The following is a 23,729-nucleotide window of genomic DNA, read 5'->3' as shown; positions in this document are numbered from 1 at the left end:
TTCAGAAATGATTTATCTTCGTCTCATTTCATTTTACATCACAGAAACCTACAGGGGTGTGTAGACTTTTTTTTATATCCGCTGTAGCCAGCGCAGCATGCACAGAATGACTAAAGGCATAGTGAAGAATCAGCAAGCAGAGCTCACTGATTACACACTACTGATGTGAACATCAATAGCAGCTGCTGCATGAATGACTCATGTGGCACATGCGCACAAAATAGAAGAGGCATCAGCGGGCGGGGACTCTGAGCAACGGGGTGCATTCTAGCTCAAATGTATGTACATATATGGGGTGTATTCCAGAAAGAGCCTACCTAAAATAAAACCATGTGCATGAGCCCTAAGGAGAAGAACAAACAACTGCACAGAACAAAGTGACTGGCATCTGTATTTAGTAAAACTTTGTTTAAAAAAAAAAGGGGCAGAATTGAGGGGGAGATTAGGGTGAGCATAGAACAGCCCCTATTACAGGTCCAGTTCCTGGGGAATATTAAAAATAGATACTACAGAGAATTTCCTGAGGGGGAAAGATTACAATATCACTTCCCTCTGAGAGTGGCACTGCCTTCATCACCTCTCACTAATGCCGACGATGAAAGGCAAGATGGCATACAGGTAGGGCCGGAACAAGGTGTAGGCAGGAGGGGCGGCTGCCCTTGGTGCCATGACTTTTTTCAGGGATGGGGGTGCCCTGACCCTAACCCTCAGGGAAAGGGGAGGGGGCGCAGTTTGGCATCTTTGCCCTGGGCGCTGGATTACCTTGTCCCGACACTACATACAGGCAATAAAAAATATAAATAATGCAAACTAACGCAAATTTACAAGTATGCATGCATCATGTTTTAGCCTTCAACTTCAGAGCATTATATTTATATATATAAAAAAAAAAAAAAAAAAAGGATTTCTGCTTTAAATGGAAAGGGTATGTCCCGTATTAGCTAAATGTTACTCTCTCCGCAGTACTATAGCAATTACTACAAGTTACATTAGTGGGGTTCGTACAATTACCACCACATAATTTTGATTTTCACTTTAGTCGTGTGTTTTTTTTTTTTTGTCTACCAAGAGAATTTATGTTTGGCTAAACATAGATTGGAAAAAGACATTCTGCTCTGGATTCTGTCTACTTTCCCTTAGTGAAGACATATTTTAAAGGCTATTTAAATATATCTAATGAAGTGAAGATAGTGGGATGCTTTTTCTGTCCTGTGCTCTTCAAGTTGAAAACATTATCCTTAAACAAGTAAGCTGCAAACTCAAACCTGGTCATCAGCTCAGGAACCATCCCATTGTGAATTATCTTTGCCTCAGCCTTTACACACATGAACTGTGCTGTCCAAGTTTATTTTCTACTTTTTACTGCAGCTACCGTGCAAGTTTCAGATTCTAGAAGTCCATTTCCCCAATATTCCTTGTTACTGTAAGAAGACTAATAATTAGTCCTGTATGTAAGAAAATCCTTCATTTTTCCAGGAATTGGCAGCGTGAGGACCTGATAGGTGGTAAGGAAACAACGCAGTGCTTTGCGACACAAGTGCCTAAGTGAAGACAGGACTCGAGGGGACGTCCAGAACTGCACCTGTCCATCTCGATTTCTGAAATACATAAGATGAATCAGTGAATACCTCTACCAAATTGTAGATCAATTCAAGGCAATATTTCATTCGCTTATAATTTCACAGATTACCTTTTATGTAATGATCCTATAAAAATATGCATGTCCGTGCCTTAATGCTGAACTACAGGCAAATAAAAAAAAGCAGCTGTACCTCTGGATTGATAAATGTATCTTTCTTTCTTAAAATACAATCAGTGCATGTACCTAAATTTGTCCTGTAATCACCCCCTTCAAATACAAAACATCAGAGCTCAGACTGGGGGAGGGAGACACAGCCAAAAGAGCCAAACCCTTGTGCTGCAGGGCAAGTAACATTCTGACAGGAGGAGAGAGCAGAGTTATGGGATCATCAGTCTGCCTCTGTTTCTTTCACTGCTCAGTCACAGGCTGGGGGTATGGAGAAGACTTACAGTTACTGAACTGCAACAAAAAAAAAAATCTGTGTTTATTTGTGCAGTTTGGTTTACCTGTAAAATTTTCTTAGCGTACATCACAGGACACAGGGGGATCTTCATATCAATTATGATATTATGCTACCTTCAGGTAATTGGACACAGGCAAAAAAGGGGGCATCCCCTCCTCCCAGGCATACCACCTTTCATCTAGGCAAGGTTTGTTTTTGTACCAAGCCATGAGCCACAAAGAAATAGGAGCCTGTGATGTACTGCAAGAAGGGGATTGTACAGGTAAACAAAAAACCCAAGTACACAGGGATCTTCATATCCATTACAATAGAGATGTCCCAAAGCAATGAAAATGAGGGGAGGGCAACAAGGCAACAGGCCTCAAACAACTATACCAAAATTGGTTAGAACCTCACGCAGCTGCCAAAGAAAATTTCCCAGAAAACCCAGGAAGTACACTCCTGGCAGAATGATCCGTCACCGAAAATGGTGCCATTTTTCCCATCAGACCAGACGTTGAGAAATTGGCTGACAAATCCATCAAGAAACGGTAGCTTTGCAAGCTTTGTGATCCTTCCTTGGGCTTTCAGGAAGCACTAAGGGGGAATCTAAGAGAAAGAAGAGGTGCCTCTGAGTGTGGTTGAAAATTTAATAGCAACTAAAAACAGTAGTAACTTACATGCAGTAAGTGTTAGCAGGCATATAGATGTGCATATCCGATCAAAAGATCCAGGTGAAAGTAAGTCCCTGGTGCTGGGATGTAGCGGTGTCCTGCGGAGCGGTCTCTCACTGCCTCGTCTGTGTTCCGGCATAACAGAGGGAAGGATCTTGAAGAGAGGCTTCAGACACAATGCTCCAGCGGTGCAGGGTAGTGACGTCACCAAACTGCGACGTGTTTCAGAGCTTGTGCGCTGCGTGGTGTTGTAACACCTGCGCTCCTTTGTCAAAGCATTCATTCCCTGCTATGCCGGAACACAGAAGAGGCAGTAAGAGACCGCTCCGCAGGATGCCGCTACATCCCAGCACTGGGGACTGACTTTCACCTGGATCTTTTGATCCGATATTCACATCTATATTCCTGCTAACCATTAATGTATGCAAGTTCCTACTGTTTTTAATTGCTATTAAATTTTCAACTGCACTTAGAGGCACCTCTTTATCTTCATCTCTATACAGCCGTGGATTTCTGGTTTCATTCTCCATTGATGGCAGCCCTGAGCAATTGGACCTATAGAACCTCCAAGAGGTGCATGGACTTTGTTTAAATATTCCATTTTACATTGTAATTATCAATTTTCTAATTTACTTAATTTCCCCTCCCCAATTTTCCATTTTGTATTGCTATATATGCTTTTTGCATTTATGCTCCCTGTTTATCTGCTGCTCTAGAGCCTTTTTTTCTCCTATTTACTAAGGGGAATCTGACTGATGATTTGCAGCAATCAAACTCAGGGAACACCTGATAGCATGAACCACATCCAAGGAGTGAAAAGCCTAGTCCCCTGGCATCTGAGGTTTAGGACAGAAGTTCGGTAACGCTATATCCTGTTTGAGATAGAAAAAGAAGTCATCTTAATTAGTAATGATGGCTGAGACCGTAGAAGCACAATGTAAAGATGGAGTGCAATGCATGGTTCCTTAAATGAAAGAGCAGCCAATTACAAAAGTCTCTAAGCCCAAGTAATAGCAACAACAAAAATAATTCCAGATAGGTTCAAACAGATTTCTGCAATACAGAATGTACTAAGCTGAGGTCCCATAGAGTCAACAGATCCAAACCGGTGGAACAATGCATGTTTAAGGAATGTGAAGCAATCAATCTCTGAAAAAGGCCCGCAAGACCGAAATCTGACCATTGATCATACTCGAGGCCAGTTCCAGATCATACTCGAAACTGGAGAAAATGTGACGTACCACATACTTGCAAGGATAAGATCCCCTAGCCTCACACCAAGCAAAATAAGATTTCCGAATTCTGTGGTAATTCTTTATTGAAGTCTTCTTTAACAGCATTCACCACAAACCTTCAAGGGACCCTTGTCCTGGAGATATCTCCTCCCCCCACCCCACGAGACAGCTGCCGCTGGCTGACAGAATCCGCCTGTCAATTTTCTATCCCTGGAATAATGGACAATGGACAGTGAGGGGACATGAAGTTCTGCCCAAGAAAAGATTATATCCCACTTCCTCTTGAGCAGCCCGAATTCTGGTGCCTCCTTGATGATTTATGTATCACCACCGCCACATTGTCCAACTGAACCCTTACAGGAGGTCCTTCAGCAACACCAAACAATGCAGCAGAGCAAGACAAATCACCCACAATTTCAGGACAAACAGAAAGGATTTTTTCATCTCTAGCATCTGTCTTGTGTTGGGAAATAATGCCATTGGGGAACCCAATGACTGTCACCTCCTGACCCATACCCCCTAGGACTTTCCTTTGGAGAGGTCGGGAATGAAACTAGGCAATGGACACTTCCTTGCCTAGTTTCCCAGACCATAGCTAGCTACCATCTTTCCCAGAACCCGCATGCAAAAACAAACAGGGGGGATTTGTTAAGAGTGTTGAGCAAGTTCTCAGGGCAAGACGTTTGTCTGGAGGGAGGAACACTCTTGCCTGGATGGTATCCAGGGTTAGACATAGATATTCCAACCTCTGGGTTATGACTTCCGCATATTCAGAACCCATACAAACCTCTCCAGAGTGTGCACCGTGTGAGGAACTTTGTTTTAGCAATAGCAAAAGCGGATTGCTCCCTCAGAAGTAAGTCATCCAGCAGCCTATTACAGGAATACCCGGGATATGTAGAACTCCATGACCAAGGCCAGGAACTTTGTGAAAAATTAGCTGCAAGTACTCCATTCAAGTACAACATTTTAAGTACAGTGAAGAGATATTGCAGGAGATAGTCAAGAGGTAGGCTGGAAGGTGGAAAAAAAGAAAAAAAAAGGTAAGATTTGTTTGACTTAAATTTACAATTTTTTTTTTCTCCTCTTTAAAATGGCAGACTTGGTTCAGTGCAGGAATTGTTGTGCATTTATTTCATGTTCCACTCTTTGGAGATTCGGATGCTGTCAGATCTGTAGACAATTCTCCTTACTGCAGCAGGAAATTGCATTTTTGAAATCAGAGATATTTACATTATCTGTTAAACAAACTCCAGCTGGGACTGCTGCAATGCCACTGCCACAGAGGACCCCCAGAAATGGCAGATGGGTTACTGTAGGTTCTGGAAGACTTAGAGTGGTGGATAGAAGACATGTCCCACAGTCGATGGTTCTCCATAATTCATTTGCAGCACTCTCAGAATGTAAGGACAACATGGATATGGACTCAAGCACGGAGGGTGAGAAACCATCGACTCCTATGTCTAATGTATGCAAGACTGCAGCCAAGGACAAAAAAGATAAAGTGAAGTCTCAAAGGAAGCAGCTGTTGCTGGGTGATTCAATCATAAGAAGTGTGGAGCTTAAAGAAAATGGTTTTGTGAGAGGTCTCCTTGGTGCTACTGCTAGACGAGATAGAAGACGTATTATTAATATGGTTAAGCAAGCAAAGCAGGAAGGGGACGTGGATGTTCTTGTCCATCTAGGGACAAATGACCTGGCTTGCAATGAAGTGTCAGAGGTGAAGAAATCTTTTATCACACTTGGTAATGACGTACAGGATTTTGCATCCACCATTTCATTTTCTGAAGTTCTGCCTGTGCATAATGTTCAGAATGATAGGCAGAGGCGCATAAAGGAGTTCAACATATGGCTTAGTAAATGGTGTCAAGAGCAAGGATTTGGCTTTGTTTCTCATGATAGCTCTACTTGGAATAGAAAGGAACTGTACAAAAAAACTGAATTTTTGTAAAATCTTACCTGTAAAATTCCTTTCTCTGAGTCCTCCGACAGTCGCCGCCACTTCATATTCGTCACTATGGGGTTAATGACCTTTGCTCCGTAGGAGTAGCTAGGCAACAGAATATGTCAATATTAAAGCTTTTAACATATCCCACCCCCAGGGGGTGGTCCCCTCAGTCAATAACCTCCTACTTCCTGTATCCATACCTCAGTTTCAGTGAAATAGCAGTAGAGTATACAACCAAACCCCAAAAGAGGGGCGGGGGCGGCGACTGTCGGAGAACTCAGAGAAAGGAATTTTACAGGTAAGATTTTACAAAAATTCAGTTTTCTCTTACGTCCTCCGACAGTCGCCGCCACTTCATATTTGTCACTATGGGGACGTCCCAAAGCAGTGCAAACATGAGGGGTGGGAAACGCAGCCGCGCCTGAGGCAACGCCGTCTCCACATCAGAGAAAGGAACCTTACCAAAGGAAGGAAACCAGCTGGGTAGCATGAAAAAAACTTGCTCAACAGGAGCAACAACCCAGGAAAAAAGCAAATAACCTAGGGATAAAAATATATCCCAAACAGCCAAGGGCCCAAAACAAGGGACCCTAAAGAACTGCCGCACTAAGAACCTTGGGGCCAAAGGAAGCATCTGCCGATGCCTGAACATCCACCTTGTAGAACTTTGAGAAGGTGTGAACGGACGACCAAGTCGCCGCCTTACACACCTGGACCACAGAAGCCCGATGGTGACAGGCCCAAGACGTACTCAGAGATCTGGTAGAGTGCGCCTTCACAGGCATAGGAGGAACTTTTCCCTTCAAAGCATATGCCTGTTCAATGGTCTGTCTGATCCATTTGGCGATGGTAGAAGCCGACGCCGCCATGCCCTTCCGAGGACCCTCTGGAAGAACAAATAAGGAATCTGACTTGCGAAAAGATTCAGTCGATTTCAGGTAAACCCTGATCGCTCGAACAACATCCAGGGAGTGTAAATCCACCTCCTTCGGATGTTTGGGCTTCGCGCAGAGCGAAGGCAAGACAATGTAATCATTGAGGTGAAATTCCGAAATCCTCTTCGGAAGAAAAGAAGGGTTAGGTCGCAAGACCACCTTATCCGAATGAACGACCAGATACGGAGACCTACAGGACAAAGCTGCCAGCTCCGACACCCTGCGAGCCGATGTGATCGCCACCAAAAAGGCGACCTTTTTGGACAACTTAGCCAACGAGATCCTCCTGATCTGTTCAAAAGGAGCATGTTGTAACAAGGACAGAACAAGATTCAAGTCCCAAGGAGGCAGAGGTTCCCTCCTAAGAGGGACCAGATGTCGCACCCCTTGAACAAAAGTGCTAACCAAGGAGTTAGACGCCACAGGACGTTGAAAAAGAACGGCCAATGCAGATACCTGACCCTTGATCGTAGCCAGCGCCAAACGCTGGTCAACACCCGTTTGAAGGAAGGACAACACCCTAGACACCGAGTACGTGCGAGGTGAATACCCCCTGGACTCACACCAGGCAAAATAGGCCTTCCAAGTACGGTAATAGACCTTCCCCAAGGAAGACTTCCTCGCGTTGATCAAGGTGTGAATGACCTCAGGGGAGAGGCCCCTATCCTTCAGGACCTTGGTTTCAACAGCCAGGCCGTCAAAGCCAGCGACTGTAAAGCAGGATGGAATATCGGTCCTTGAGACAGGAGATCCTCTCGAAGAGGCAGACGCCACGGCGCGTAGATCGCCAGATTTACGAGGTCCGCGTACCAGGACCGGCGAGGCCAGTCCGGTGCCACAAGAATCACCGCGTGCGGTTCCGAGTTTAACCTGCGAAGGAACCTGGACAGCAGTTGAATCGGTGGAAATACGTACATCATTCGGTACTGATGCCACGGAGCTACCAACGCGTCTGACGCGTCTGCCCGAGGATCGCGCGTCCTTGCCATGAACCTTCCCCCCTTGTTGTTCAGACGAGACGCGAACAGGTCCACCTCCGGAAGACCCCACTTCGCGCACAACATCTGGAAGACATCCGGGTGAAGGGACCATTCCCCCTGGTCCAGGGTCTGGCGACTCAGAAAATCCGCCTGCCAGTTCTCCACCCCCGGAATGTGAACCGCTGTTATTGCCGGGACGTGCGTCTTGGCCCAAGACAGAATGTCGGCCACCTCCCGAGCCGCTCGGGCACTCCTGGTGCCCCCTTGGTGGTTGATGTAGGCCACCGCTGTGGCATTGTCCGTCTGCACCCGAACCGGACGGCCCCGCAGCCTGTCCGTCCAACGTCGAAGGCAGAGATTTATCGCTCGCAATTCCAGAATGTTGATCGGGAGGGAGGATTCCTCCTCCGACCAAGTTCCCTGGGCGGACAGAACGCCCAGAACACCACCCAAGCCCGACAGGCTGGCATCCGTGGTGATCACCGTCCATGAGAGAGGACGAAAAGACTTGCCCCCCGACACCGTCGGGGACTGGAGCCACCACAGCAGATCCCTTCTGGTGCGATGACTCAATGAAATCTGGAGTTCCAGAGATTGCGGTCGCCCGTCCCACCTGGACAGGATCTCCGCTTGGAGACCCCGCATGTGAAACTGGGCGAAGGGAATCGCCTCGAAGGCCGAGACCATCAATCCCAGGCTCCGCATGCACGTCCGGAGGGACCTGACTTCCTCCTGAAGAGTCCTGAGTTTGTAGTCCGGTAGGAAGACCTTCGCCTGGACCGAGTCCAGGATCATTCCCAGGTAGGGAAGACGAACCGACGGACACAGCGTCGATTTTGGAAAATTTATCGTCCAACCAAACTCCTGAAGAGTCTGCGTCGTGACGGACAGGTCCCTCACCAGACCCTGGCTGGTCGCAGACCGAACCAGAATGTCGTCCAGATACCCCAGGACAGAGATGCCCTGGGCTCTCAACAAAGCCAGAACCGGTGCAAGCACCTTGGTGAATACCCGTGGAGCCGAAGCGAGACCAAAAGGTAACGCCACAAATTGGTAGTGATTCTCCGCAATGGCGAATCGAAGGTACCTCTGGTGACCCTCGAAAATCGGGATGTGAAGGTACGCATCCTTCAAGTCGATGGAGGCCATGAACTCCCCCGGAACCAGGGCAGCCCCACCGACTGCAGGGATTCCATGCGGAACCTGCGAACCCGCACAAAGCGGTTCAGAGCTTTCAAGTCCAGAATTGGACATACCTTGCCCTCCTTCCTGGGCACGGTGAACAGATTGGAATAGAACCCCCGAAATCTGTCTCGATGAGGCACCGGAACCACCACTCCCTGAGCCCGCAGGTCCCGCACCACCAGGTGCAGATCCTGCAAACGCTCCGGAGACAGTTGAAGATTTGAGGGAAAAAATCTGCTCTCCGGCCGAGAGAGAAACTCGATCTTGTAGCCAGAACGAACGATTTCCTGAACCCACCTGTCCCGAACACGGGCCAGCCAAGGTTAAAGAAAACCGAGCAAGCGTCCCCCCACCCCAGAACTGGGTGAGGGCGCCCCTTCAGGCCGCATTGTTATGGGCAGCGGATCCGGACTGGCCGGACTTCTGCTTACCTGTCCACGGCTTCTTTTGGGAGCCTTGACCTTTGAATGGCTTGCCCTTCTAGTGCGACCGAAAGGCACGAAAGGACCCCTGAGAGGGCCGAAAAGAGGCATGCTTCTTACCTTGAGCGCCCTTAGCCTTGTGGGATTGGGGCAAGAGCGTGCTCTTACCACCCGTGATCCCCTTTATCAGTGTATCCAAGGACTCGCCAAAAAGGCGAGATCCATCATAGGGCAGATTGGATAAGGTCTTGCGCGAAGATTGGTCCACAGACCAACACTTCAACCAAACCAGGCGGCGAGACAACACCGCCACACTGCACACGTGCAGCCACGGGTACTATATCCAAGTCCGCATCACACAAATACATGACACCCTGATGGATTTGATCCACCATGGCCAACGTCGCCGGTGGGGCAGAATCAGCCACCAGGACGCGTCTAAGCACCTGCGTCCAATTTGCGACAGCCTGGGCTGCCATAAGTGAAGCAAAAAGAGCTTTTAGCATAGAGCCAGTAATAGAATAAGTATGACGAGCAAGAGACTCCAGTCTCCTGTCCATGGCATCCCGGAACACCGGGGTATCCTCTGCAGGAACCGAAATGGACTTATTCAAAACCGCTATCGCGTGATCCACCGCAGGTGGCACACACCAACGCTCATCAGTAGCGGGCGTGAAAGGATAACGCAGCTTGAACCTACTCGGCACCGAAAAAGGCTTGCGTATATTGCGCCATTGTTCCTTAACAGCGCGCTGAAAATCATCAGTGCAGGGAAAAACCTGCGATGTCTTGCGCCTTTTCTGCGTCCCATAAGCGGCCAGGGCAGCAGGAGGACATGGTTCATCCTGTAAGCGCAGTGTCTGTTTGATAGAAGCAACCAATTCATCCATGAGTGCAAGCTCTTCAGACGAGCCAGGGGGAGAATTATCAACCCCTTCAAACTCTGACTCCCCTTCAGACCCCACAAGATCCAGGAAGGAACGGGACCCCGATAAGGAGACCCCATCCACGGCAGCCCCATCACCTTCACCCTCTGAATCAGAGGAAATTGAAACTCTGGGCCTTTTAGTGGATTGAGCAGCCACAAGCATTTGCACCTGAGCAGCAAGGTTAGCCACAACCGTAGCCAAATCACCCCCTGGGGGGGACACAGCAGTCCCTTGGCCTCCCACCAAGGTGGCAGGGAATTTGCTTTCCTGAGAATCCATGCCCCCAAGTATGTGGAAGAATAAAGGGTTAACTGCCCCTTTAAAAAGCGCGGCGAGCGCAGCCCACCGCACACACACACCAGCACAAGCCGACCCCCACAGGGAAAAAGTACAACTCAGGCAAGGATACAGGGATAGAGAGGTAAAAACCTGGAGAGACCGCTGCTGCTGCTGCCTCGATCGGTGCGCCCAGGGAAGAGGAAGTGATGTCACGCAGGGCGCTCTATTAAAGCCTATGGAAGGCTACAAAAAAATTGCCGCCTGCAGTGCTAACATGCGGCAGGAGCGAGCGCCGCCAAAATGGCGGCGTTTGGCGCCGAAACGCCGCTCCTCCACACACAGTCAAACCGCCAAAAACACATGCAGTAAAGTAAAATAATGGCGGTCGCCGCAAATGTGCATAACACGATACAATCATGCCCCGCAGCACACAGCCTGTCACACAGTAAAACACAGCACATAATCTGACACAGAACAGTGCAGCATAGCCCCCCTCCTTGCAGCCCACAGAATGCAGCCAAGCAGACAGGGAGACCAAACAGTGTGAACAGAGGCAGGGTTTCACAGTCCCAGACTGACACCCCCCAAACAGACAGTTCCCCACACAGATACACTTACCTTCTAAATGGCGTGGGGAACCCGCACAAGCGAACAAGCCACTGTACGTGGGACAGGGAGAGTCGCAGTCAGGACGCAGGAGAATTGCGGTGCGAAACCGCATGGCGTCCAGTGAGGTGGCCACCTCACCATAGCATCCCTGCATCGAACAGGGATGGGTCGTTCAGAGTGCCAGGAAAAGTACCTGACTGAACGCTCGATGGCAGGCTGGGAAGCCACTGACCCACAACCTGCGAGCAGGGGAATCAGCCCGAGACCCAGCCCGCACGATCCTCTTCATCAGAAGACCTAACTAACGCTGACAAAAGTAACAGCTAAGTAAAGAGAGAGAAAAAAACTCAAATAAAATGAAAAAAGAAGAGAAAGGCTGAGACAAAATGCCCCAGCATAGAGACATCCAGCTACTCCTGACAAGCTAGACATTGAAACTGAGGTATGGATACAGGAAGTAGGAGGTTATTGACTGAGGGGACCACCCCCTGGGGGTGGGATATGTTAAAATCTTTAATATTGACATATTCTGTTGCCTAGCTACTCCTACGGAGCAAAGGTCATTAACCCCATAGTGACAAATATGAAGTGGCGGTGACTGTCGGAGGACGTAAGAGAAAGATGGTTTGCATCTTTCTCTCAAAGGAACAAATGTCCAATTGCCCCCCGAAACAATGCCAGAACAGGTCAGAAGCACAGAGGTTAAGAAATGATAAGCTCAGAGTCTTGTCTTCAAATGCTCGCAGTTTAGGTAAAAAAAATCAATGAACTTGGGTCAATAATGGCATCTGAGAATGTAGATTTAGTGGCTGTTACGGAGACATGGTTTAATGAAAGAAATGACTGGGACATAACCATACCAGGGTACTCTTTATACAGAAGAGACAGAGAAGGCAAGAAAGGAGGAGGAGTGGCCCTGTATGTGAAAGATAGCATTAAATCTAACCTAATACAAGTTGGTGAGGCCAACATAGAGTCAGTTTGGGTTACGTTGCAGTTTGCTAATCATGCAGTAACTCGTGTAGGTGTGATATATAGACCACCTGGTCAAGGTAAAGAACTAGATGATCTACTAGTTGAATAAATAGCTAAAATGACAATGAAAGGAGAAGTTATCATTATGGGAGATTTCAATCTTCCAGATATAAACTGGAAAACCAAAATAGCAAGTTCTACCAGGAGTACAGATGTTCTAAATTCCCTACTGGGGTTTTCTCTGCAACAAGTGGTTGAGGAGCCAACCCGGAGGGAGGCCATTTTGGATTTGGTATTCACAAATGGGGATTTGGTATATGATGTCATTGTAGGCGAAACCTTGGGATCTAGTGATCACCAGTCAGTGTGGTTTAATATAAGAACTGTGAAAGAGTCACACCACACAAAAACAAAAGTTTTAGATTTTAGAAAAGCAGACTTTTCAAAAATGAAATTAGTCATAAATGAGTCCTTATCAGACTGGAACGGATTACATGGAGTCCAGGAGAAATGGGACTACTTAAAAGGTGCATTATTGAAGGCAACAGAAAATTGCATTAGACTTGTCAGTAAAATCAAAAAAAGGAAGAGACCACTGTGGTACTCAGCAGAAGTGGCCCAAATCATTAAAAATAAAAAGCTAGCATTTTGTAATTATAAAAAAACCCAGAGCAATGAAGATAAAGGAAATCTACAAGATTAGGCAGAAAGAGGCCAAGCAAGTTATAAGAACTTCTAAAGCGCAGGCAGAAGAAAAACTAGCTCAGTCTATGAAAAAGGGGGATAAGACATTCTTCAGATATATAAATGAAAAAAGGAAATTAAAACAAGGAATAACTAAATTAAAAACAAAGGACGGAAGGTATGTAGAAGAGAATAAAGGGCTAGCCGACTGCCTTAATGAATACTTCTGTTCAGTTTTTACAGAAGAAAAAGAAGAAGAAGGACCTCCACTTGAAAGGATGACTAATGAATCGTTTGATGCATGTGTCTTTACAGAGGAAGACGTTCTAAGATTGCTGTCTAAAGTGAAGACAAATAAGTCACAGGGTCCTGATGAGATACACCCAAAATTATTAAAAGAGCTTAGTGGTGAGCTGGCAAAACCATTAACAGATTTATTTAACCAATCATTAGTAACAGGAGTCGTCCCGGAAGATTGGAAATTGGCAAATGTCGTGCCCATTCACAAGAAAGGTAGTAGGGAGGAATCGAGCAACTATAGACCAGTGAGTCTGACATCAATAGTAGGCAAATTAATGGAAACCCTATTAAAGGATAGGATTGTGGAACATCTTAAATTCCATGGATTGCAAGATGAAAAACAACATGGGTTTACTTCAGGGAGATCATGTCAAACAAATCTTATAGATTTTTTTGACTGGGTGACTAAAATAATAGACGGTGGAGGTGCAGTAGACATTGCATATCTAGATTTTATTGAGGCTTTTGACACTGTCCCACATAGAAGACTTATCAATAAACTGCAGTCATTGAGCATGGACTCCCATATTGTTGAGTGGATTAGGCAGTGGCTGAGTGACAGACAACAGAGGGTTGTAGTCAATGGAGAACATTCAGAACAAGGTCATGTTACCAGTGGGGTACCTCAGGGATCTGTACTGGGACCAATTTTGTTTAATATCTTCATAAGTGATATTGCAAATGGCCTCGATGGTAAGGTTTGTCTTTTTGCTGATGACACAAAGATATGTAACAGGGTTTATGTTCCTGGAGGGAAAGGCCAAATGGAAAAGGATTTAGGAAAACTAGAAGAATGGTCAGAACTCTGGCAACTGAAATTTAATGTGGATAAGTGCAAGATAATGCACCTGGGGCGTAAAAAACCCAAGGGCAGAATATAGAATATTTGACACAGTCCTGACCTCAGTATCTGAGGAAAGGGATTTAGGAGTAATTATTTCAGAAGACTTAAAGGTGGGAAGACAATGTAATAGAGCAGCACGAAATGCCAGCAGAATGCTTGGATGTATAGGGAGAGGTATAAGCAGTAGAAAGAGAGAAGTGCTTATGCCGCTGTACAGAACACTGGTGAGACCTCACTTGGAGTATTGTGCGCAGTACTGGAGGCCATATCTCCAGAAGGATATAGATACTCTAGAGAGAGTTCAAAGAAGAGCTACTAAACTAGTACATGGATTGCAGGAAAAAACTTACCAGGAAAGGTTAAAGGACCTTAACATGTATAGCTTGGAAGAAAGAAGAGACAGAGGGGATATGATAGAAACTTTTAAATACATAAAGGGAATCAACTCGGTAAAGGAGGAGAGCATATTTAAAAGAAGAAAAACTACCACAAGAGGACACAGTTTTAAATTAGAGGGGCAAAGGTTTAAAAGTAATATGAGGAAGTATTACTTTACTGAGAGAGTAGTAGATGCATGGAATAACCTTCCTGCAGAAGTGGTAGCTGCAAATACAGTGAAGGAGTTTAAGCATGCATGGGATAGGCATAAGGCTATCCTTCATATAAGATAGGGCCAGGGACTATTCATAGGATTCAGATATATTGGGCAGACTAGATGGGCCAAATGGTTCTTATCTGCCGACACATTCTATGTTTCTATGTTTCTAAAAATAAGATTTTTGTAAGATCTTACCGTAAAATCCTTTTCTCTGATGTACGTCAACAGACGCAGCCTCATCTCCATGAGCTGAGTGGGTTTATGCTCCTCCCATCAGGAGTAGTCTAGGCAGTAACACTTGAATACACACGCCCAGGGGGCTGTCCCTCTAGGCATAAACCCCCACTGCACAATCCAGCACAAGCAGTGAAAACAAAAGGTCTGATGGCGAAAAGCCCAAGAGGCACTCAGTGCTCTAGTAGAATGTGCCTTCAAAGGGAAAGGAGGAACCTGACCCTTGATTGAATAAGCCTGAACCACCGTCTGCCTGATCCATCTCGAAATGGTAGCAGCGGACGCAGCCAAACCTTTGTGAGGACCGTCTGGAAGGAAAAAGAAAGTCAGACTTCCTGAAAGACCCAGTAACTGTCAGATAAACTCTTATCACCCGAACCACATCCAGAGAGTGCAAGGCAACTTCTCTGTGATGTTTAGGCTTAGGACATAGGGAAGGTAACACAATGTCTTCATTCAGGTGAAAATCCGAAACCACCTTAGGAAGAAAAGACGTATTAGTTTGGAGGACCGCTTTATCCCAGTGGACCACCATCTAAGGCGGAAAGGACAAGGCTGCCAACTCAGAGACTCTGCGAGCAGAAGCGATAGCCACTAGGAAGGCAACCTTCTGTGACAAAGAGAAAAGAGAAATCTCCCTAATATTCTCAAAAGGAGGCTTTTGAAGAATAGACAAAACCACTTTACCACCGGAGGATTTTCCTGCTTTACGTCCAGGCCACTTTTTGCAACTTGGCAATGTGCGACTTTAACTGACAATTGCGCGGTCATGCAGCGCCGTACCCAAACGAAATTTACGTCCTTTATTTCCCACAAATAGAGCTTTCTTTTGGTGGTATTTGATCACCTCTGCGCTTTTCATTTTTTGCGATATTAATAAAAAAACTTTTGCGAAAAAATGACATTTTCTACTTTGACAGTTAAAAAATATCCAATATATTCAATTTTTGTCATATATTTAGGACAAAATGTATTTAGCTACATGTCTTTGACAAAAAAATTCTCAATGAGCATATTTTTAACTGCTTTAAGACCGGAAGATTTTACCCCATTCCTGACCAGGCCATATTTTGCGATTCGGCACTGCGTTACTTTAACGGACAATTGCGCGGTCGTGCAATGCTGTACCCAAATTATATGTATGTCCATTTTTTCCCCACAAATAGAGCTTGGCGGTATTTGATCACGCGATTTTTACTTTTTGCGCTATAAACAAAAAAAGAGCGACAATTTTGAAAAAATAACAATATTTTTCACATTTTTTATATGAAATTCCCCCCCAAAAAATGTAAAAATCTAAATTTTTTAACATTTTAGGCCAATTTGTTTTCTGCTACATATTTTTGGAAAAAAATAAAAATCGCAATAAGCGTATTTGGATTGGTTTGCGCAAAAGTTATTGCAGCTACTAACTATGGCGGCGATCTGCGATTTTTTTTGCGGGACTGCAACATTGCGGCGGACAGATCGGACCCCTGACATTTTTGACACTTTTGGGGGTACCAGTGACATTACTACAGTAATCAGTGCTATAAATATGTACTGTTACTGTAATAATGACACTGGCAGGGAAGGGGTTAACTTTATTGGTGATCAAGGGGTTAAATGTATGCCTGGTGCTTACTGACGTGTGTGGGGGGAGGGGATTGTGTGACACAGGCACAGATCGCAGGTTCAGCTATGCTGAATCCTGTAATCTGTCCCTGCCTTTTACATAGGAGATCCGCCCGCTTTGTTTACACAAGCGGGCGGATTTCCTCCTCTCCTCCCCTGGCCCGACTCCCGCTGTGTCTGAATACAGCAGAAGCGAGCCACCGGCAGCGCGCGCGCCGCCGAGTAGCGGAGGAGTCCTGCGACGTAGGTCTATGTCAAACTATGAGAAGCCAACAGACGTTGGAAGTAAATAGCCAAGGCCGGCACCTAGCACTTGATAGTCCCCAATGCCAAGCGCTGCTCAACCCCATTTTGCAAAAAGGCCAGAACCCTAGCTATCGAAAAAGAGTGAGGGTACAGCTACCGCGATTCACACCATGAAATGTACGATTTCCAAGTTCGATGATAGATCTTCCTAGAGGGCAATTTCCTGGCCTTTAAAAGGGTAGGAATCACCGAATCAGAGAGACCTCTATCCCTTCTACACCTTGCTTTCAACATCCAAGCTGTTAAAGCCAGCGACCATAAAGCAGGATGGAAGAGCGGTCCTTGAGATAGAAGATCTTCCCGCAGAGGAAGACGCCCTGAAGGATAATTTTTACCAGTTCTGCGTACTAAGACCGCCAAGGCCAGTCTGGAGCCACCAGAATGACCGGAATGCATTTCGTCACCACCCGGCGAAGTAACCTCAGCAGGAGAACGAGCGGAGGGAAGGCATACAACAGGCGATACCGACCCCAAGGAGCCACCAGAATGTCTGTGGCGCTGGCTAGAGGAGCCCATGACCTGGCCACAAACCTCCGAACTTTCCTGTTGAGGCAAGACACGAACAGATCCACCTCCGGAGTCCCCCACAGGGAGCACACTCCCCCTGATCCAACACCTGACAACTCAGGTAATCCGCTTGCCAATTCTCAAAACTCGGGATGTGGACCGCGGAAATAGCCGGAACATTGTGTTCTGCCCATACCAGAATCTCGGCCACCTCCTTGGCCGCCAGGGCACTCCTGGCGCCCCCTTGATAATTGAAGTAAGCCATGGCCCTGGCATTGTCCGACTGGACCCGAACCATAGCCAACTCGTCCAGTGAAGCAGGCAGAGCTTGATCGCTCCCAGCTCCAGGATATTGATCGGCAAGGAAGACTCTTCTGTCATCCAAGTTCCCTGGGCACAGAGCTTCCCCAGGACTCCATCCCAGCCTGATAGGCTGGCGTCCGTGGTGACTGCCATCCAAAACACCGGCAGGAAGGACTTGCCCTGGCATAGGACAAGCGATTGGAGCCACCAAGAGAGCCGGCTTCATGAGATGGCTCAACCGAATCTTCTGGTCCAATGACTGAGGATCTCTGTTCCATTTTGACAGAATCTCTTTCTGCAGCTGTCTCATGCAAGACTGAGCAATTGGGACCGCTTCGAAGGTCGAGACCTTCAGACCCAGGGCCCTCATGCAAGCCTGCAGGGAGGACTGATCGGCCTCCATCAGCAACCTGACCGCCCCTTGCAACTTCTGAAGCTTGTCCAAGGGAAGAAAGACCCTCGCCAGAGCAGAGTCAAGGATCAGCCCCAGACAGGTGACCCGCACAGACGGAGTCAGGGCAGATTTGGGGACATTGATCGTTCACCCAAATTCCTGAAGGGTATGAATGGTGATGGAGATGTTGTCCAGAAGATCTGAATAGGAAACTGCTCGCAACAGGAGATTGTCCAGATACCCCACAATGGAGAAACCTCGTTGACGCAACAAGGCCAGCACAGGGGCTAGGACCTTGGTAAAAACTCTGGGAGCCGAGGCGAGACCAAAGAGTAATGCCACAAATTGAAAGTGCTCCTCTGCCACCGCAAAGCAGAGGAATCGCTGGTGTCCTTCGAATATGGGGATGTGGGAATACGCATCTTTGAGATCGATGGAAGCCATAAAATCCCCCTGATTCAAAGATGCCACCACCGACCGAATGGACTCCATTCGAAACTTCTGCACCCACACAAAGCAGTTGAGAGCCTTGAGGTCCAGGATTGGATGCACTTTGCCCTCCTTTCTGGGCACAGTGAACAGGTTTGAATAGAAACCTCAAGAGCGTTACTGTTGGGGAACCGGCACAATCACCCCTTGAGCCAGGAGATCTTGCACAGCCTCCCGCAGATCCTTCAAACTCTCCGAAGACAGGTGAAGATTTGACTGAAAGAACTTGTCCCCTGGCCGAGACCAGAATTCTATCTTGTTCCCGGAACAAACCAGTTCGTGAACCCAATCGTCCTGAATGAAGGATGTCCAGGGTTTCTGAAAGAAGCGCAGGTGTCCCCCCACCCCTGAGCCAGGTGAGGGCGCCCCTTCATGCTGAAGAGGACTTGTCTGCCGTACCGGACTGACTGGCCTTGGTCATGCCCCAGGGCTTTTTAGCACCTCCAGAAGTTCTGAACGGCTTACCTTTTTCTTGCGCCCCGAAGGCACGAAAAAAACGTTTGTGAGCAGAAAAGGAAGGACCCTGCTTTGGACAGGGTGTCTTACCCTTGGACGATTGAGGAAGAAGAGTACTCTTCCCGCCAATCAGTCTCTTGATCAACTCATCCAATGAGTCGCCATATAACCTGTCTCTCAGAAAGGGGAGATCAGCTAAGGCCTTTTTAGAAGCTTGGTCAGCCGACCAGTTCTTCAACCAAACCATGCGTCCTAAAACAATGCCCACGGCCACTCTGGGCACCAGGGGAGCCGCATCCATAGACGCATCACACAGGAACACCAGTGCCTGGATCACCTAGTCCAACAGTTCCAGCTGTTCCGGAGGAACAGTCTCGGGGTCCAAAGACTCTCGCAACCCCCTAATCCATTCCGTCACCGTCTGTGAAACCAAGGCAATGGTGAATACTGGCCTCAGTGATGAACCAGTCAGAGTGTACATGATGTGGGCCATAGCCTCTGCCTTCCTGTCAGCCAGATCCTTTAAAGGCAAGGGACTCTTCAACCGGAATCATGGTTGCCTTGTGTGAACTGGAGGGTCCACCACCGGTGAACAGTTCACTTCTCCTCATAGGGGTAACGCCTAGTAAAGCACTTAGGGACGCTTTGGTCGTCCCCACTCTTCAGTGACAATTCTGTCAAGATAGGCTGGGAAATAAAACACCTTTGCCGCTCTGAATGGCTTGTGAGTGCCAAAGGGAACCTGCGCCTCTGTCACAGCTGCAGCCTTTATCTTCAAAGGTCTCACGCACTGATACAATCAGTGCTTTCGCCAGCTCCTTTTCGTGGGTGGATGCAGATGTGGAAGAATCATCCTCACTATCAGAGAATTCCGGGTGTGCGTGGTTGCAGCCCCAGCAGGGTGTACCATGTCCGTGGCGGCCGAATCAGATTCAGGATCTGATGAGGCAGGGGAAGGAGGGGATGCTTTTTGCTAGCCCGTCGCCCAAAGACCACCTATACCTGGTGGACTCCAGGACCGCCTTCAGCACATCGATAGATGGTTGGGACCCGGAGGGCCCCGCAGCCTCAGAGAGGATCAGGTGGGGGAGATGTGCTCCAAAGACTCCATTAGTCACCAGGGGGACCCCACAAAAAGTGGAAAACACTGCAGGGGGACAACCCCCACCACATTGGCAGCACCACCCGGTCACCAGGCACAAGAACCAAGCAATCCTCAGCAGAGAGGGAGAGAACCCCACCAGACTCACCACCCAGCAGAAACAGGCACCTGAAGCCACTAGGATAATCTGCACTCCACGTGCGGCAATCAGGAAGTGAAAGGATCCAGGAGTCAGCACCAGGGGATGAGGAGGTGCTCCCAACGCCAAAATTGCTGCCCACAGTTCTCCACAGTCATGGCCGGTAGAAATGCACCGAAATGAAAGCCGAATAATAATGAAATGCTTGGCCGAAGGCCGAATACCGAACGCGGTGTTTCGCATTTTTTAACATAAAATATGCCCATTAGCGTGCCCCTTAACATAAAATATGCCCATCAGAGTGCCCCTTAACATAAAATATGCTCATCAGCATGTCCCTTAGCATAAAATAAGGGGCACGCTGATGGGCACATTTTATGTTAGGGGGCACTCTGATGGGCACATTTTATGTCAGGGGGCACGCTGATGGGCACATTTTATGTTAGGGGGCACGCTGATGGGCACATTTTATGTTAGGGGGCACTCTGATGGGCAAAACAAAACATTTAAATCAGCATTGCTCTTAACATAAAATATGCCCATTAGCGTGCCCCTTAAAATGAAATATGCCCTTAGCATAAAATAAGGGGCACGCTGATGGCCACATTTTATGTCAAGGGGCACTTTATAGGGCACTCTAATATAATTAGCATGGCAAGTGGCAACAACATATGGCAGACTGCACACTAATGCTTGTGCAGCTGCCAGCTACCGTATTCTTCTCCCCCAAATGTGCTCAGCTCCACATCACATACCTCAACTGCAGCCAGAGCCAAAAGCCGAAAAACAGGGGGGCGGGGCGTGGACCTAGTGTGAAGGAGCCGCCAGTCAGGAGCAGGCGGCGGGACGCGCACGTGACGTCACACCCCCTACTCGCGGCCGGACAGGACACCGGCGGCGTGTGAGAAGGGAGCCGCGAGCCGCAATGAGGAAGGTGAGCGGTCAGGGCGGAAGCTACAGAGGATCATTGCATACATTATCAGAGGGTTACTTACTGCAGAGGACATTTTTTACATAGATCATAATAGAGGACCGCGAGCCGCAATGAGGAAGGTGAGACATTGTTCGGCTCAAAATTATTCGGCCTTTTGATTTATTTGGCCTAACACCGAAAGTGCCATTTTCTCTATTTTCGGCCGAATAATGTTCGGCCGCCGAATATTCGGTGCATCCCTAATGGCCGGCACTATTTTCAATGGCAAACAACCGAAAAATGGCCACCGGACTACACAAACATGGCTGTCGTATTTAGAAACACACAGGCTACAACAAAATAGCGGCACCACGAGGCTTACAGCGAATGAGGAGGGAACCCAGGCCTCAAGGACAGACCCAGGCAGGATAAGGAGCCCTGGAAGGAGCCCTCACCAGGTACAACCCCCCGACTCTCATCGCCAGCATAGCGCCCTGCCCCCATCCCAGGAGGTGGACTAAACCACCCAAACAGCCCCAACATATGTGGAAAGGGGGGGGGGTATGGGGGGGTATGATGGGGGACAGATGACAAGGGGGGGTGCTTGATGGGAAGGAGGGGAACCCGGGGGTCCGACCATCGGGCCCACGTCCACCCCAAAACCCTCCAGGGGGAGAGGTGGGAAAGCTATTCACCATACCAGGAACCAGGCGGGCACCGCTCCCGAAAGAAACCTCCTCTCCGTCGAAATGGCGGGGCTGACAGCCAGGAGGAACGCTGCGACTCATGCCGAGACCCGGTCGTATGCGACCTCGCGAGTCGTTTAACTCGCAGGCCAGTACCCGTCCAGTGGGGCTATGACGCAGCCGACCTAGCATGGAGTGGAGGTCAGCGCACGCTCGCTGGCCAGACTGCAGTGACCACTGGATCTAGATTATCCAGCCCATCGCCCAGTCAGGCAGTTGATTATAGATCTCGCTACAAAAATTTCTATCTAAAAAGAAAAAATTGCCAGGACCAAAGATCCCAGCAAGGAACACGTGACGTCATATCCGCACGCTGAAAACATTCTGCCTTCTAAAACCGCCTCAGGCAGCCTCGTGTGCAGCCAGCTGCAGTCCGGTCACAGTGCCAGAACCAGCCACCCATAGGCCCTGGCCTCAGCCACTCACCACAGGGTGCCAGCCAGCTACCCACCACAGGGGTGCCAGCCGCCAGCCATCAACCCAAAACAGGGTTCCAGCAAACCACAGGGTGACACCAAGCCAGCAAGTCACAGGGTGACACCAAGCCAGCCACCCACCAGTGTTCCAGCAAGCCAGCCACCCACAACAGGCCAGGGTGAGTGACACCAAGCCAGCCACCCACAACAGGGTGACACCAAGCCAGCTACCCACCAGAGTGTTCCAGCAACAGGGTGACACCAAGCCAGCCACCCACAACAGGGTGACACCAAGCTGCCAGCCACCCACAACAGGGTGTCACCAAGCCAGCCACCCACAACAGGGTGACACCAAGCCAGCCACCCACCCACCACAGTGTTCCAGCAAGCCAGCCACCCACAACAGGGTGACACCAAGCCAGCCACCCACAACAGGGTGACACCAAGGAAAACATTTAGTACATCTATGAAATACATACATGTTCCTCTGTGTTTTATCCTGTTAAAGAGGAAGTAAGCTTCCCTCTGTAACTTTTACCTATAGGTAAGCCTATGATAAGGCTTACCTATAGGCACTGTAAATATTTCCTAAACGTGCACAGTTTAGGAGATATTTACTTTGACATCACTGGTGCATGCGCTCTAAAGGAACGGCCATCCATGCCATTCCTTCAGAGCCCTGTGCCGTGAATGGCTGCTCCCGCGAGCATGTGCGGGAGTGAGGTCATCGTGGCTCCGGCCAATCAGGCATGCATACTAGCTCATTATGCCTTTGTCTTACAGGTTTTTATTCTTTTTTTTTTTCTTTTTTTTAGGAGATTTACAACCTCTTTACGTAAACTGCAATTCCAGGAAAAAAACAAACAGAAACAAAAAACCTGTAGTTGTGCCGGTAACACAGTGTGACCCTAACATTCTCTTAAACATAACACAGTGGGGGAAATTTACTAAAACTGGAGCAGCCAGAATCTGGAGCAACTATGCAGTTACCAATCAGTTTCTAACTTCAGCTTGTTCAGGTAAGCTTTGAAACTGAAAGATAGAAGCTAATTGGCTGCATAGCACAGCTGCTTCAGATTCTGTCTTCTCCGGCCTTAGTAAATTTCCCTCAGTCTAATGCATTACAAAGAACACCCCACCTCCTTATCTCCACAACCCTTCCTGGTGCAGACAGAAAGCACAGAATGGTTCAACTTTCTGGCAAAATCAGTAGGTACTTTTTGCACTTCAAAAAAAAAAAAAAATTTCAATGGTATACCAAGCAGACTAAAAGGAAGCAAATAAGAAATGTTAATTTTTTGGGTTTGCATACACATTAGAAGTTTTAACAGGCTTTGTTCATGTCAGAACTACTTCCCTCTACCAAAAGCAGAAATGCAAAGCATGTTGATGCAGCCTAGAATAATGTCAAATCTAAATGATCCTACTGTTTACTTTACGTTGGATATAATACTAGCAGCACTGGGCACATGCCCACTTTAAAAAAACT

At 47.7% G+C, this 23,729-nt stretch overlaps 1 protein-coding gene and 1 pseudogene across 2 annotated transcripts in view; one reads left to right on the top strand and one right to left on the bottom strand.

Moving 5' to 3' along the window:
• Positions 1 to 1,069: 1,069 nt before the first annotated feature.
• Positions 1,070 to 23,729, bottom strand: part of WSB2 (WD repeat and SOCS box containing 2) — a 91,681-nt gene continuing 69,021 nt past the window's right edge. Inside the window, exon 9 of the mRNA XM_082243456.1 lies at positions 1,070 to 1,598. Within this exon, the coding sequence (XP_082099582.1) occupies positions 1,433 to 1,598 (166 nt within the window). The 3' untranslated portion in view covers positions 1,070 to 1,432. The remainder of the gene's footprint in view (positions 1,599 to 23,729) is intronic.
• LOC309543751 lies at positions 2,732 to 23,079 on the top strand (annotated as a pseudogene). The gene is made up of 3 exons: positions 2,732 to 2,764; positions 5,157 to 5,653; positions 23,056 to 23,079. The product of its transcript is annotated as an uncharacterized misc_RNA (transcript).

The sequence above is a fragment of the Pelophylax lessonae genome, assembly GCF_965119305.1.
Source record: "Pelophylax lessonae genome assembly, chromosome: 1".
NCBI classification, from domain to species: domain Eukaryota; kingdom Metazoa; phylum Chordata; class Amphibia; order Anura; family Ranidae; genus Pelophylax; species Pelophylax lessonae.
The sequence above is the reverse complement of the archived record's forward strand: the minus strand, read 5'-3'. Positions and strand labels throughout refer to the sequence as shown.